The 16,847-nt window shown below is 38.4% G+C and overlaps 1 protein-coding gene across 1 annotated transcript in view; it reads left to right on the forward strand.

Annotated features, from left to right (window-relative positions):
- LOC137278581 (RNA polymerase II elongation factor ELL-like) overlaps window positions 1-15,312 on the forward strand; it is a 30,507-nt gene extending 15,195 nt beyond the window's left edge. Inside the window, exons 3-12 of the mRNA XM_067811041.1 lie at window positions 1,865-1,992; window positions 2,808-2,933; window positions 7,357-7,773; window positions 9,141-9,211; window positions 9,875-10,034; window positions 10,375-10,471; window positions 10,986-11,187; window positions 12,370-12,421; window positions 13,064-13,235; window positions 14,066-15,312. Coding sequence (XP_067667142.1) covers window positions 1,865-1,992; window positions 2,808-2,933; window positions 7,357-7,773; window positions 9,141-9,211; window positions 9,875-10,034; window positions 10,375-10,471; window positions 10,986-11,187; window positions 12,370-12,421; window positions 13,064-13,235; window positions 14,066-14,224 — 1,584 coding nt within the window. The 3' untranslated portion in view covers window positions 14,225-15,312. The remainder of the gene's footprint in view (window positions 1-1,864; window positions 1,993-2,807; window positions 2,934-7,356; window positions 7,774-9,140; window positions 9,212-9,874; window positions 10,035-10,374; window positions 10,472-10,985; window positions 11,188-12,369; window positions 12,422-13,063; window positions 13,236-14,065) is intronic.
- Window positions 15,313-16,847: the final 1,535 nt, after the last annotated feature.

Here is a 16,847-nt window from a genome sequence, read left to right on the forward strand (position 1 = left end):
AGAATTCAGGAAACAGGTTTTAATCTTAAGTGAAATTTGAAGATTTTAGAACATTTTCTCAAAACCGTTTTAATATAGTTATTGAGTTGCAGGTAAAGTGTAGATTATAAAGCCCAAATAGGAAATAATGTCAACTGAAATGGTTTTATAATCGATAGGTCATGACCTTTGTGATAACCAACTTCATGGATCACAGCTGTTATGTGCTCCTAATGCAGTCAAGTCAAAGAAACTGTTGGTCATCATAGTACATCAAGACATTACAAATGACCAGATAGATTTGACTCTGTGCCAGTGTCATTTTCGAAGTTTGACACTGATGCACATGATGTTCATAATGGGAATATATTTGGGAGATATGACAAATCCTGGATGGGTTGGTTGTAAGGGCCTATGTGCCTTTGTTCATCTTATTTCATGCCTATTGATTGACGGATATCTTACAATTTGGAAACCCAATGATAATGTGAATTCACAGTTTTCTTCTGAAATTACGTGCTACCTGATAAGTTTGTCCCATGTAATATTATCAGTGATGACTGGTTTGATGTTCAGCTGTACAGATAATATGAACTGATAACCTTGTATTGCACATCTACCTAATTCACAACAGATATGATTCAGAAGGAGTTTGTTGGGCATTAACCATTTTGAATGAATTGGTCTGGTGCTGACAAACCATGAGGGTGTGGGTCAGATACAAAACCACATGATAGAACAGGGTGCATGACAGATGAAGCAGCTTATTTTAGAAAAGAGCGAGAATTGGTTATGGCTGGACTCAGTAGTGGAGGGAGGAGGATGATTATGATTTTTTTGTAGTGTTTTGGTAAATTTTGAAGTGTCTGGGGCACATTCTATTGCAAATACAGTAAGCAGATTAGACACATGTTAGGATTTGTCATTTTTGCTTTTGTTGAGTGGTAAACATGGTGATCAGTTCAGCGTTCAGAGTAGGAACCATGACATATTAAGTGGAAGATTCTCTTCAATGAAATAAGAACCATCTGAAATCTTTACCGTTGGTTGACAAGAACCCATGCCAGGGAAGGTGGACAAAATCCTGATACCAAGATTAGTAAGATCAATATGACTTACACTGTGTACTATGAATGTAGAATCTATAATCATGATTGTCATGTCATCTGCCATTTTGTCAACACTGGCATGAGTGATATTGATGTGTGGTATAGTGATGTGTCTGCTGAAGATTATGAGAGAGGCTTGATGGATGTTGACAGTTGACTTAATGATCATAGGTGGAGGAGAAGGGGTCAAGTCCATGGCTAACCCCTGGCCTTGGACAGCGCACTCCTCATTTGTTTATGAGGTGGAAGCTCGCAGCAGACAATAAGAACAATGCATGTGTGGGTGTGAACAAACTGCTTGTTATTGAGCCTTGTGTGTACTTAACTTCTAATTTGTTTTGGACTTGTTAAAAATTAGTAAATTAAACACAAAAATATTCTGAGAATCTTACGAATCCCTGTTGAAAGTTATTGAGTAGCTGTATATTCTCCCTCAATGTGTTGTTGTTTTTGATACCGAGATTCAATGCAGAAATTCATGAAGTAAACTTTATGCTTTTAAAGCATATTGTTCAACTGATAAGGGGATGCCATGGTTTGCTAGATTGGAAATTGACCTTCTCTTTATTGTTTGTTGCCACCTTCTTACTCCCTTTAAAATATTGTTTGGGGATGTTGTTTCTTGTGTATTCAGATTTGGTGATAAATGTCTTAGCTTAAAGACAAAGGTTTTGCAGGTGATGATTTCAAAATGTTTATGGCACATTTCCATCCTGGGTTGAGAGAGGACTGTTTGAGAAAGTAAGTTTCTCATGAGATTATGTTGGTGTTTTCAGCATTTCCAAGTGCCACTCCGAGGCTCAGGTGATGATCCGAGGGCCTCACGCACATTCCGATTTAACCTGGCACAACTTCAAGGCGACCCCAACGGTAGCTTTGAGTGCATCCAACAGCCTGACTCCAGGTACAGTGGCTGTTGCCTCCTCCTGTCATTGATTACAACACGTGTTGGGTGCAATGATGAATAATGGCACTGCTGTACTATGGAGGAAAAGTTAGCATGATGTCAGGAACCGTGTAGTTGCCTAGTTGGTAGTATACTTAAAAACAGAAATATGCTCAAAGTCAAATATAACAGTGATCATGTATTATCTGGAAATGGCTCTTGATATATACTTACTGACTGACCTCCATTTATAGATTGATAAGTCAAAGATATGTTGTGTGTAGTAAAGCCTCTTGTCAGGAGAGAATTAGTTGCAACTCTCAGACCTAGTGGGTGTGGTCAACACAGATATTCCAAGACATTTTCCTTCTCCATGTCTCCTTAACTAAAGAACATAATTACATATCAGAATTTGATTTAAAATTGAAATTTTCAACATTTTGACTCTGTTAAGCTTTTGATTTGAAGCCTAAAGAGTTGATCTTGTATTCAATTTTACGTCATTACCCTTTGAAAAGGGCATGTAAAGATAGTAATTCTGTGATACTAATAACTTACAATAATCAAATTTCATTAAGAAAAACATCAAAGTAGTCATGGTAACACATAGTTTAGTGAGTATGTGTGAACCATGTTACAGTTTCGTGTCTTATGATTAAAGTTTTGCTAAAATACATGTCATTTATCTAGGTCACTGTTATCTTGTGATGGAGGAAGAAAGTATACAATCTTTTCCATCAGTATGCTTTAGCATTTCTTGTCTTGAAGTTGGGTTTCCTCTGTCGGAATCGTTAGTGACATTTTTATCTACCTTTGCGTTATTTCCCTTGTAGATATGGTCACACACTTGAAAGTTTGGGTGTCATGCAACAGAAAATCAATGTCCTCGCAACTGATGATGTATACAAGTCCACACGAGAACGCATGACACTTGCTGAAGAAGAGAGCAAGAAAGTCTGGTATGTAGCCCCTGAACTCTTGTGCAAACCAGCAGATATATGTAGTCCCATCTACTGGGTAGACTCTTGGATTGTGGGAACACTGGAATATTCTCAAAATAGATGAATTTTAACAGCTTTGCAATTTGTGCATGATATATTTGGTTGACATCCATGCACTTGAAAGCTGGAGATATGTTGGTTAAGGCACAGGTAACTTATGTAAGTCAGATTGTTGAAGTCAAGTTATGGATGATGGAAGATCAATGCAAGAAAGTGTAGGAAATATTGACTGTTATGATGATGTATACACATGCACAAAAGTTAAGCACCGCTATTTTCATAGTGTTTTGATTTCACCACTGACGATCAGAAATACAAACTATAGATATTTATGTCCAAATTAACCTTCCATAGATTCGTGAGCTTAAGATTGCCAAGATATGACCAGGAAAAGGTTCTGCACGTGCAACTCCATTTCCCTACCATCTGAATCTTGAAAATCAAGTTTCACACGCTTGGTTTACGCCTGTTGTGAGATTCTCCTTTCACTTTAGAGTTAGAAAATCAGTCATGGTCAGGAGAAAGTTAACTACCGCTGAGAGATGGCAGGTGATAGGCAAGAAAACTGCTGGCATGTCATGCAGGGCCATTGCAGGGCAAATGGGTCGTCATCACAGCAGCATCACCCGTTTAGTTGCCAAACATATAATCAAACTAATGATGTCAATGACAGGCATAATCTCGTTATCATTGACCATTGAGTATCGGAAGTTGCAGATCACAACAGTCTAAGTAAACTTATCCTCAGTACTTTTCATTACACTCCACTACTGAGTTTAACAAACCTTATGGGAGGTCACATCAGGTAACCTTTGAGATTGACCAATCAGAACATGGACATTTGTACATACGTTTTGAACTTTTTATCTCGAAAAGGTTCATACCCGAACGATTCCGAATTCTAGTTGGCGTACACTCGTTTCCGGGTGATGCACACGGTGTATGTACAGCCATGGCAACCGTGAGTAAACAGTCGCTGAAAAAAGTGTTTTTTGGCAATATTCAAGGATGTTATCTTGCGGAAATATTAGCTAATGGTAACCAAGTCAACAGAAACAACAAAGTGTGGATACTGCAGATTAAATAACTGTGTTATTTGCAGAGTTTTGTTTGTGGAAAGATCTGTGTCAGTGACCTGAATATTTTGAAAGTCCCTCTGATCCCTAAATTGTAGCCCTTGTCTGATTGGTTAAATCTATTTAACCGTCTCATGTTTGATTGGACGGTCATTGGTCGCTCTAAGGTTACCTGCCGCGACCTTCTACAAGGTTTTGTGAGACTCTGTGGTGGAGTGTAACGAAATACATTGAGACTAAGTTTACTTAGACTGCAGATCACAAAAACAGTGGGTGGCACTTAACTTTTGTGCATGTGTATAAATCATCAAGATGAATTACCAATGGCTGCTGCTTTTATGATACATGTGCTAAGTTATTGGATCTCAGCAAAGTCAGTTTGAAAGGTGCACATTATTGAATAAACATTGACTATATGGTTGTGAGTTAGCAATTAAAAACATTATAGATATGAAGCAGATTTTGACTGGATGTCTTACTCAATGCAGGAGAGAGATTTATATGCATGATGTTTGTTAGGTGAATCACATGCAAGTGTCATATGTATGTGATAGCTAAATATTTGGTCCCAATATTTGACAGTCATGAATGGTACGTAAACTTCCATGTGTGTTTGTTTACCTTGCCTGGTATGTGCATTTAGAAATTAGTTATCCGGAATAATTATTTGAAGCCTGTTTATGTCTGTTGACTTTTAGGTTTAAGTGTTAAGAATATGGTAGGTTACAGGCAGTTAAAATAGTGAATGTCAATGGCATACAACTGTCTACCGAGCAGGTGATACATGACATGCTTGTAATGCATTGTAGATGGTTCATGTGAGGAAGTTTGTGTGCAGAAATTATGTTCTGCATGAGGGTCTACTAATACTGATTACTTATTGTTTCAGTTTTATTTATCTGATTGTTTTCTTTCATAGCAACCTTCTTGTAGTTGGCTTCGAATAAGCACTTTTCCACAGTGAGAACCAAATTAGTTGTGCGAGAGGTCCCTTATGTCAGTATTAATGCTTGGTTCAGTGAAATACATGCTTTTTTATATCCAGAATCTGCTTTAATCTAAGGCTGTGCTAAATTGGTAGAAGAATTTGAAATCTGTCAGATGTTGTTTTTTTTTCAAAAGAAGATACAAGTAATATGTCCTTAAATTGCACATTTTTGTCTGGAAATCTTCATGTATTACAATGATAAATGTTGATTTCAAAGAAAGGACCTGAAACCACTGTCATCCACTATTTCTATATTTTGAATTATGTGTGTGTCTCTGTTACAGCCTATCTATATATTCCTTGTATATTTTGGTACCTTGTTTGCTTACGGCTACAGATGCTTGAAAATAGTGATAATTGGATGTTAGATATAAAAAGAAAAAAATGAAGAAAAATAGCACAGTATTAATCACCAGTATGAAGGAAGCCTAACTATTGATGTACAGATACTTCGAGAATATCAGCTAGTTTTATCTCTCCCTCTTGATATGAGGCCCAAATAGGTGCCCAGCTTCAAAGGCTCCAGGTTCCATATCTCCACAGTGTATTGTCGTACAATCAAGTCGCATTGTTTGTGGCCAAGAAAAGCCATCCCCTTGATGTTATAAAAGCGGAAATCTTATGAAGGTGCTAAATATAGCTATTGATTTTCTGATTGGAAACGTTTTGTGTGAAACACTTCAGTGTGGCTGGCCCCACCAAGGCTATTGTTGTTCATTGCCTTATCAAGTCATGTATGCAATGCATATGTTGTATGAGACCTGCAGGGTTAATCTGCTTTCAACAGGTTTTACAAGCTTGTCCCAGATTGGTGACTGTTACTTGTGGTCCTACTGGTACATAATTGGATGTGTGCTGTTCAGTACAGCTACGGTCAACAATGACAGCAAACCCAAACTCACGCCCATTGATATCAAATCTGGAAAAATAAAAATCATGAATGGTATCATGAAGAACTACTGTGAGATTATTATTGCAGCTAATGTTTGTTTGTCATGTTCATTCATGGCTGACAAAGTTTGACTTCTAAAAGATTTTTAGAAGTATGAAAATACACAAATGGTTTTTGAATAGTGAACAAAGTTAATTGTGTTTTCCTTTTATTTGGAACTGTCTTTCACCAGGCTATTTTCCGTGCATTGATTTTTGTGAACTGACTATTTGTTGAGACAGCGTTGCCAGTCTGAATCAGCGTTACCTATATGGTTTGACGAGGTTAATGATATTTACAGTGTGATTATTGTAATTTTTTAACACACAAGGCTATCAGGTTTAGCTGATTCTTCTTCCTAAAGCAGAACTCTAAATTTAGACTCTTGATTGATCAGGGGAGAAAATGAGCTGAACTGAAACAATGCTCCAAGGTGCTAGCTTCCATTCCTGGCATGTCTTGAGTGGTGTCTTCATGTTCGTCCTAGGCTGCTGAAAAGGTCGCTCTCAGCTCAAAAAGGCATTGATTGAAACTATTCTGTAATAAGGATATATTTTACCGACAACAGACATGTATTACAATTGCCAATGAGAGAAGCTTGGCTTTGCTGTTATCACAAATAATATCTGCTATTTGTGAGCTGAGTAGTGTTGGGCATAATCCCTATATCACAAACACTTTACAGGTAGCAGTAGTTCAAGAGGTTGAACCAGGTCACATGTAAAATAGAATGTTGGGGATTGATATAATATTTCAAGTGTGACAAAAGAATTATTGATTTTGATAAAAAATTAGACTTTTTGTTCTGTGGAGATGCTATTCAGCTAGAACTATGGTGTTGTATATATAGCTGCCAGTAGTCCATATGCCTGCACTAATATGAACTAAAAATAAGGAAGTACCATGTTCAGGTTAGCAGGCTTAAATGTTCACGGCACACATGGTCATATCATTTTGAGCAGTTAGACTTGCTTAGCTTAGTTATATCGAGTCCTGTAATTAATAATCACTGATACCTTGCAAATTTAGTTCCTCCAAAGAATTAACTTTTTATGATTGATTGGCTTTTTGTTAAAACATCTTCGACTGGAGATGTATTTCTAATCATGTCTTCAGCATCTGACACATAATGCTGCAGATTTCCCTTCCTAGAAGTCACATAATGACGACAGATTTTCAGAGTTCCTCTGTTTCTATTTGTTATATGTTAGCAGCTACAGAGCATGTTTTAACAATAGAAGGGAGCTGTGAAGTGATGTAGTTGCACATTTTACTGTCATGAAATATATAGACTGAGAGGTTTGTTATCTTCTGTTTTATCTGAAATGTGTTGACCTTGATACCGAAAGAGGCACTGAAGTGTTGATGAGTTTGTTCTTATTTCAGTACAAAAGAAATCAAACCAAGCGGCCGATACATCAGCAAGAAAGTGAAGAAAGTGATAACGAACGGTCATAACAAGCACTTACCGCCCACCAATAAAAACAATATTGCAATCAGCAAACCCCAACCCCCACCTCACATCCCCAAAAGCTCAACAAACTTCTCCAATGTGTCAAATCCTGGTCAGTCAAGACTCTCGGGGACTTCTCATCTCCCTAACGGTGGAACAAACCACTCCCCCAACAGGGTCACAGCCAGTCAGCATTCACCTCACAGAAGTACTGGGTCCAACCATTCTCCTGTGAGGGGTAGTGGGACGACCAATGTGTCTTCAGTGTCTACCAAACCATCATCTCATGTGCCGCCATCAAGTGGAGGGGGATCGAAACCTAACTCTGCAATCATGAACATGCCATATAGGTCAGTGCATCTACCCTGCATAGTTCAACTGTGGATACTTCGGGTGTACTTATGTTTGTGAATGTTGTTTACTTCTATTTCAGGATATTGCTTCCTGATGTTTTATGAATAAAAAGTGTTTGCTGGTCTGCAGTAAGAGAGTGATTTTTCTTAAATTTGTATTTTTAAGCTTAATGACTTTATTTGCCCCTCAAAATGCATTCTAGTACACCAAGCAGACATTTTGACAATTGCAAAAAATGTCCTACCATACTTTCGAGACATACACTGAAATTACTCACCAACTGATTTGGATTAATGAATTATTTTGTATTTTTTTACATGTTTACCAGTCATAAATGAACGGTTCATTTATAAGAGGTTGTTATTGATGCAATGTTCTTACGGAAATGTTGGAAGAGATTTCCTGCATGTCTGTTACTATGTAGCATGCCGTGACATTCCATTCAGGGCAGGGTTTTAAAACTTCTTTTACAGTGTAGTTAAAGGACAATGCTACAACATAAGATCACTGTGCTCATTGTCACCACAGTATTACCCATATGGCAAGGAGGTTTGTCCAGTTATTGTCTGTAAGTCTCACACAGCTATGTAGGTTAGCGTCCTACAGTTAATGGTATTGTGGTCAGTTTTTGTGATGTAGCCTTTCCATTGTTCATGACATCACAGTTGGTACTGTGACATCATTCCCACAATAGATTCACTGTCAGGTCAGGGGTCAGGACTTTAATACAGTCAGGACAGGCAATCCATAATTCTTTCGTGTATTTAGGTTTCAGATTGTTTATCCAATTGTAATATATAGATATATTAACTTTTGTTCGATGTGTAACACTTTACCTTTGGTGAATATACTCCATGTCAAGGATCTTGGCTGCACTGATTCATTAGGATGGACCTGAAATGTGCTTCGAAAGCCTGATCAATACCCTAACAGTTCAGTTTGACCACTGACTATGAGATCATACCAGCAGACCTTAACAAAAACATATGTTTTTGTCAGGTTAATCCAAATTGATAAAATACTGCAGCAAAATGTTCTTAAAGCTGTTTCTAGTCTGTTGGGTCCGAGACACTAATAATCTGTCCTTAATTCTTGTTATTTGCACAGCCACTATTTCAAATTAAGCTGACTGAATTGATGTGACCAATGGTGTTGGCTTTGTATGAATGGCTTTATTGTGTCAAAAGATGTGAAGGAATACTAGACTGTCAAGGATATGTAGGTCATGGAGCAGTGCTTGTTCATTACTTGAGGTTATTTATGGACAATGTGTGCATATGCTACTGACAGAACATTTACCACTTAATCTGCTGTTATGATTTCCTCAGATTGAATTTTATATTTTTTTCCTGATGTTTTTCAGAGAACGAATCATCCATTTGTTAGCAGTGCGGCCTTTCAAGAAGCCTGAGCTCTTACTGAGACTAAAGAAGGGTGTGTATTGAATATCCTCAGAGGGAGAATTGTTAGACTAGCCCTTGAAATGGCACAGGGGTCAATCACCCACACAACACTCGACACAAAAAGATAGTCATCTTCATTCTTGTGCTTCATCAGATTTTGTTGGAGATATATTTATGTTGTGACCAGTTAACCATACTTGTCCTGCTTGAGTAGATTCTTGCAACATGGGCGAGGATGCTGTTCCCTCTGTCACTGCTTGTATTGATGTTAGATTATTATTGCAATTTGAATAGCTTGTTTAGGGACCGTTCATAATTTATGGGTGTGGGGGTGTGTGTGTGTTATGAACATAGGTTTTGAACTGTCCCACATTGTTACTATTTGTATTGCTCATTACTATGTAGAATGTTTCGATTTTTGTATCAGTTACACAACTAATTGTTTTATGTTCATTAGAAAAGAAAGCTAAGAGAAGGCAGATGAAGGGTGCCACTTCACCGGGACTGTTACATGCTGTAATTCAGAAAGAGTATTAGAGAAAAAAACAGTTTGCACTATGGTGAAAAAGCATCTTTCCAGATATGCAAGGGCTTGAATGTTACATTGATTATTATGAACTCTAGTTGATGGATTTGAGGATCAATGATAGTGCTGTATGATGTGATGGATGTGTATGTTTTGTATGTTGATCAGATGGTATCCGGGAAAAGGACAAGAACTCTCTAGGCAGCATCCTGCAGCAGGTGGCAGTACTTAACAAGAGCAATAGCTACACCCTCGCAAACCACGCCTGGATCGACGTGCGGACAGACTGGCCATTCTACACAGAGGCGGATCGCCAGCTTGTGAAGAGGTAGGTTACAGTTGGAAAACACAAGGACAGGGCTCTGACGGTCACTACATGCAACTAGGTAGTTCAAGATGTGTGTGCGTGCGTGCTTGCTTCTACGCGTGTGCATATGCGTGTATGTGTGGGTGTGTGTTCTTTTATTGATGCTTAGTTTCTGACTACAAACTTAGCTGTGGGGTTTCAAGATTGACATGTTCCTGTGGACTGATACCCTGTTCATTGGGCAAATCAAAGTCTTTAGTTTACAGATCACTGAATTTTCTAGAATGCAGTACATGTATGTAGATTAGATCCTCCTAAAGCTAACATGATTTCTAGTACAACTAAAGGTTTCTTATCACAGAAATCTCCAGAACCTCCAAGCTGAGTCCCGAAGTGCATCCACGTCCCCTGCAGTCTCCCCTAGCAACCAGGCTCCCGAAAGCCCAAGCAACTCTCAGGTTGGTGTCACTGATATGTGGCTTGGGTTTGATATGACTCATACATGTTTGGATTGTGAAATTCTATTGAAAGGGATGACAAAAATGGCTGATGAAGCAACTGGAAACTAAGTAAAGCATAATTAACGAATCAGTATGTCAACAAAAGATATATCATGGTCTGAAGTTTTATGATTTGTTTCAATCTGTAACTAAACTGTTATGTTTGAAGTATTATTGTGCTGATGCAAGAAGCACGTCATTTCTCAATTGTGAATCCATTCGCTGACATAGCTATGGTGACCGTATGTCGTTGCAGGTACCTAGCAGCACAACACTTTCAAAGTCACATAGTAGAAACAGCATAGATAAGGATACCACAGACACCACTGACTAAAGTAGTATGATCCATTAAATTCTTTCTTCAATGAAAGGCATATGAAATATTTTGTTATCTTGAAAACTGAGTAAGACATGACTTTTTTGGGAGTTGTTAGGTATTTTTAGTGATGGCAGAATCTGTGTATTATTTCAGAAACGTGCAAGTGAAGATGTGATGGAAGGCCCCCAGCCAAACAAGAAGCAGAGAATATCCCACCATGAGAAAAGGAAAGAATCCTCTCCTGTCAATGGTCTTAAGTCCAGTAACAGCCTTCATCATGCCCCTCACGACAAACGCAAGTCCTCCTCGCTGTCCCCTGATGCTAACTGTGAGAACAAGGAGCAGCACATAGATGGTAGGTTGGTTAGGCTTAGTTGGATTAGGTGGGACTGTACAGGGTTGTCATAAGTGGTAGGGCTTGGTTAGGCTTTGTTGGATTAGGTGGGACTGTACAGGGATGTTGTAAGTGGTAGTATTACCTGGGCTAAGGAGCTATTGAGAGGTATCATACAGGGGGTAGGGCTCGAGTAGATTTAGCTATATTTGGTGGCTATAGAGGGGTGTCATATAGATGGTAGGGCCTGAGTTAGCTGGAGTAGGGTGTGTAGGATATAGAGGGTAGGGTTTGAACAGGATCAGCTGGAATAGATGTCTAATGAGGGGTGTCATACAGACGGTTGGACTTGGACAGGGTCAGCTTTAGTTGTGGGTGTTGAACAGGTGTCACATAAATGGAAGGGCCACATCCTGGATGTCTGGAAGGGGTTGTAGATGATATCAATATATGAATGTACCATATCTGAACAAGTCACTTTGTTTATTATGCTACTACATTGAATGTACTTTGCCAATTCTAAGTTTTATGTTCATAATGTACTGCTTTGTTTGAATATGAAGTATGTGTCTGTAGCCATAGTAACTGAAGACATGGTAATAGAAGCATGACATTGGACATGTTGTGCACATGAATATGTGCAAATTGATGACAAATTTTGGATTGTCTCACAACAGTTCCCTTTCTATTTTCTTTAGACAGGGGTTGTTGAACAGCTAAAAATCACGTTCCACATTTTGTTTTGATTGAAGCATAAAGCAAATGGCATGTTATAATCCAAATAGGTAGGATGAAGGTTTTGTTTATCCCATGCTATGCTGTAATTGATTTTAAGCATTCAAACAATTATCCCTGCACAGATAACAAAGACGACAAAAATCAGATAGTAAAAACAGTTCTAAGCACATGAAAGGCCTGCTATTGGATTGATTGCCCTTCTTTACGGCTGTTTCTTGGCACAGGGTAGCCTGTGAATTTATTGTGCAAGTCAAGCTGACATGGATAAGGTGACTTGTGTGTCTGTATGGGGAAGATGAGCGTTGTTTCACTGTCATTGACTTTGATTGTGTCATTCTTTATTGTTTACCAAGCTGTGTACATTTGGCAGACATTGTTGACACAGCCTTCAGATGGGACAAGGAGACAAATACATTGTGTAACTATTGTCATTGCCCTGCTCATGCTGTCTCATCTTGTCTTCAGATAACGGAAACACAGTGTCCTCCAATTCCAGCAACTGTGCTGATTACTTAAAGTAAGTGAAGGGGTGCCTTGCATTCTGTCAGGGCTGGCCACCATAGTAGAGGGAGGGAGTCATTGAACAGGCATTATTATGACTGAAGGCAGACATTTAGGCTAGCTGTGTGTGTGTGCATACAAGAACATTGTTTTCCATTGCTTCCTTCGCAAACATTCAACTACCATGCAATATTGTTAATGGGAAAATAGCTTTTGTAATTGTGTAATGAATGTGGATAATATTATTTTGTACAAAGCATTCTATTTTTTCCCTCAGAAGATGTTTTATCAGAACATTAAAATAACTGATCATTTCAAAATATGCTAGGAGTCTCATTTTTCAGGACTTCATAAATTCATCTGGTAATGAAGAATTTATAGAACATTAAGATGCAAAATACCACTGAAAATCTATCTTATGAAATGTATAGTCCATTCAAGAAATATGCAAGGTCACTGAGTATAAGAGTTGCCTTGTGAAAAGCTGTGTAATGTCAAAACCTGCATTATGTCCCAGTTTCTTGAAACACAATTCTAATTATTCAAGTGTGTTAATTAGTTTGTTTAGGTTGGAACGATCATTAAGAGCTTATTTCTGTTTGGTCATTAGTTGTCTGCCATTGTTCCTGTGGCTTTGCATCTACTGTTCCCTTTACAGGACTTACACAATGATCAAGAACCAGGAACAGAGACAGAAGTACAAGTGTGATTTCAACTCTGAGTATGAGGAATACAGGAAGTTGTTCGGTCATCTGGACACCATTGCCAAGAAGTTTGGGGAATTAGAGATAAAAATTCGCAAGACAAAGGAAGGATCAGAGGCCTTTGAGGTAGAGTAAATCATAGACTGATAGTAGCATGAAGAGTCACTATTTGCATAGCTGTTCCTCTGACTGAATGGACCCATGAAGGTCTGGGGTAGAATTGGCCTTCTGCAACTCATGCTTGCCATAAAAGGCGACTATGCTTCACAAAAGGCATCTAACGGGATCAAGTGGTCAGGCTTGCTGACTTGGTTGGCACATGTCATCAGTTCCCAATTGCTTTGATGGATGCTCATGCTGTTGATCACTGGACTGCCTGGTCCAGGCTCAATTATTTCCAGACCTCTGCTATATAGCTGGAATATTGCAGAGTGCAGCATAAAACTAAACTCTCTCACCTTGAGTGAGTGAATGTTAGTGTGGATTGCACATGCTGTGGCTCTTTAATGATATTTGTTGGCCATAACTGCAGTATTTGTTTTTCTTACTCTGTGATGAAATTCACTTATCACTACACGTGGTTAAAGCAACAACACAGCTAGCCCCCATTAGAAGCCTGTTTCTCAATCAGCTTAATAATTTGTTTGATAATTAAGTTTTTTTTAAGTTGTTTCATGTTTTTATCTCCAAATTTCCAAAAATCCAAAATTAAGTCAACAATGATAATTGCACAGACAGCTTTGATTATGAACATAATCTAGTAAACAATATCAAATAGGTGACATCAGTCTGAGCTCTTGATACACTACAAACATTGTCCATTATAATATCCGCCAGTTTGGCTTGCAATGCTTTTATGTTACGTGATAATTCCATATGAGGATGTTGTTCCATGAAATCCTACCTCATTCCCAACATTTGTTTGGATGCTGATGTCTAATCTTCATCTGTTTCAGTCCTTGAAGAACAGGATATTAGAGGAATACCAAGCCCAAAAAAGTGATCCGAAATTCATTGAACAAAAAAAGCGCTATGACTACCTACACAAGAAACTGGCACATATCAAAAAGTTGGTAATGCATTTTGATCAGTGTTCCCTGTCCATCTGCTCATAGCAGCAGGCAAGAACATGCTTACAAGCTGTGGTTGTGAGATCTACTGGAGTTACACAGTGAACCTCGACTATGGATTCTTCACAGATTGCTTGGATCTTACCATGGGTAAATGGATATATTCCATGGGGTAATGAGTCTCGCTGACTGCTGGATGAATATGGATGCATGGTCTGTTGTTAGGCCAGTATGCCAACTTTTCAAGTTGAAGAATGTTTCTGGATCTACTGAATGTTGCAAGAGTGTAATAAGAGTCACGGGTGTGGCTCTTCCTGCTAGTCACTGGTGGATATGTGGACATGGTTATGTTTCTCAAGGAATGTGAATTTGGATGTTTGCGGGTTTGTCAGACAAGTACCTACCAGGCTGATGAACTGTCTGCTGCCTTTTTGGTTATGATAAAAATGGCCTGGTTTTTGGTTGGCCAGTTTGTTCTACTCACCCAGTTCAACATGCTCCTGATGTTGAAGCATGAATCTTCCTTATCTACACAGCACCCCCTGTACAAATGTTCCTGTGTCTGTCAATCTGTCTGTCTGTCTGTACGTCCATCCAGTGCCTTGTAATGCTCCCGCACATGCATGTAAATGCAGGTGCAGAACGAGCTGATGTGTGTGCATGGCCAGCTGAAGGTCATTGAAAGAGTCACCAAGCCTCTCGCTCCATTAATGGCACAGGTCTACTTTGCCATAATAGTCTGCTATTGCTGATAAGTGCTGGAGGCTGCTGGCTTCACATATTGGCCAAATCACAGTATTGGTGAAACTCTCTCATTTGTTTTAATAACTTATTTAATTTCAAAGAGTTACTAGTTTATTTATGACCTTGTGTTAAATTATTATTAGTTTGGCATTCTCATGGTTTATTTTGAGAAAGCAAATACATCTTTTACATATTTATCTTTTGAATTGACACTGTCTTTACACCCCGGGGACATGGCTTGTCCCATACAAGGTTCAGTTGAAACAGCTGAATCAAAGGAATGTAGTTCACAAAAGGAGAGCAATGTGTTTAGCATTCGTATTTTTGGAACCTTATGCTAGTATAACATCCCAACATAGCAGTTTTCATTCTATGATGCAAAAAAGAAATTAAAGACTACATGTTTCAACATCAATCTGTCATGTAACTGTCGTGATACCTGAGGATCAAGTGTTCCCCTACTTATGAAGGGAACATACATATTAAAAGTAATCGCAGAATTGAAAATGTCTTGATATTAAATTATACTACTTGAAAGAGAACTATTTGACTGATCAAAAATAGACAGAATTTTTAAAGAACAAAATCATATCTTCTTTTCTTCAACTTCTACATGACACACCTTAGACAAATTATTTATTGGTATTTATAATCCATTATTTAACTAAACTCTTGTACGCCCTTGTTTTACATTAAGTTGTATGTGTAAAAATGTTAATTTGAGCGTTGATGTTGGTGCAGATAATCGTTGAATGAAGATAGATGTAAAGCCAGTAGTATCCAGGAAAGAAGAGTTGCCTTGACCACATGGATGACAGTAGTTCACCTCACGTACTGTTGAACAAATATATCAGTTGTATCTGTTGTGTTTTCCGAATATAGGGGAGATATTTTATAGCTATGTTAATATTATGTCAGAGAGATACACAATATATGCATATGAAAGTATTTTTGATGGAGAGATATCACAAAACATAACAAACAAAACCACTTTGTACAGAACTGATGCTTTGGCTACAATACCAAGTGTTTCGGGGCCACCTTTACATGTAGAAGGTGCTCCTTACATATGTATGAGTTGTGTGTTCATTAAGCTTTTGAAGACTGTTACAGAAATAGGCTGTGTAAGTTTTTTTCATTTCGCTTATGTACTTGAAAAGCTTAAGCTGCCCTCAAGTATGATTGGGTATTCATTTGGCATTAGGTTTTCGGGTCAGTGTGACAGCTGGTCCTATGGCTTGTGGCTAGAGGAAGAGGCCGAGGGTCAGTTGTATGAAGTCAGTTGCTGCATTGTGCTCATTTCCTTTGAAGTTGCAAAGAATGTGTAAAGTTTCCAAACATACACATACCAATCTGCTCAATATGGGGAAGGGACAGATTATATATTTTGTTATTTGATGTGTATTGGTCTCAGTGTAGGCATCAGCTATCCGAACATACATGATAATCGGTAACTTTGGGAAAGATGCCCCAATCTTGGTTGATGGGATCTCTTTGTGAAAGTTGATGTAGGGATCCTCCAACCCAGACTCTGTCAAATTGATATATTTGAAAATTCTTTAGTCTACTTTTATCACTGCCACACCCAAACGTTTTTGTTCTGGTAAAGAAAATGCAGTAATAGAATCTTAAACACAGTATCAAGGTGGTTTTGCATACAAATGATTTGTGTAATGATATGGTGTTGACAGGGAAGGGTAGTTTCTTTAGTCTCTGGCAGAAATGTATTTTTAATACTCGTTTTCCCCACTGAAGTGAACTATGTTGGTAAAATCTTTAAACCAAATGAACAAACAACCCGATCCCGTTCATCATAGCTGGATGTTGGCAGGTGAGTAGAGAAACATGATGACAATACAGTCTCTGTTTCCAGTATGTCTAGGAATGAATTTCCAACACTGCCCTGGTGCTCTGTATCCTGTCA

Source organism: Haliotis asinina, chromosome 3 (assembly GCF_037392515.1).
Source record: "Haliotis asinina isolate JCU_RB_2024 chromosome 3, JCU_Hal_asi_v2, whole genome shotgun sequence".
NCBI classification, from domain to species: Eukaryota; Metazoa; Mollusca; class Gastropoda; order Lepetellida; family Haliotidae; genus Haliotis; species Haliotis asinina.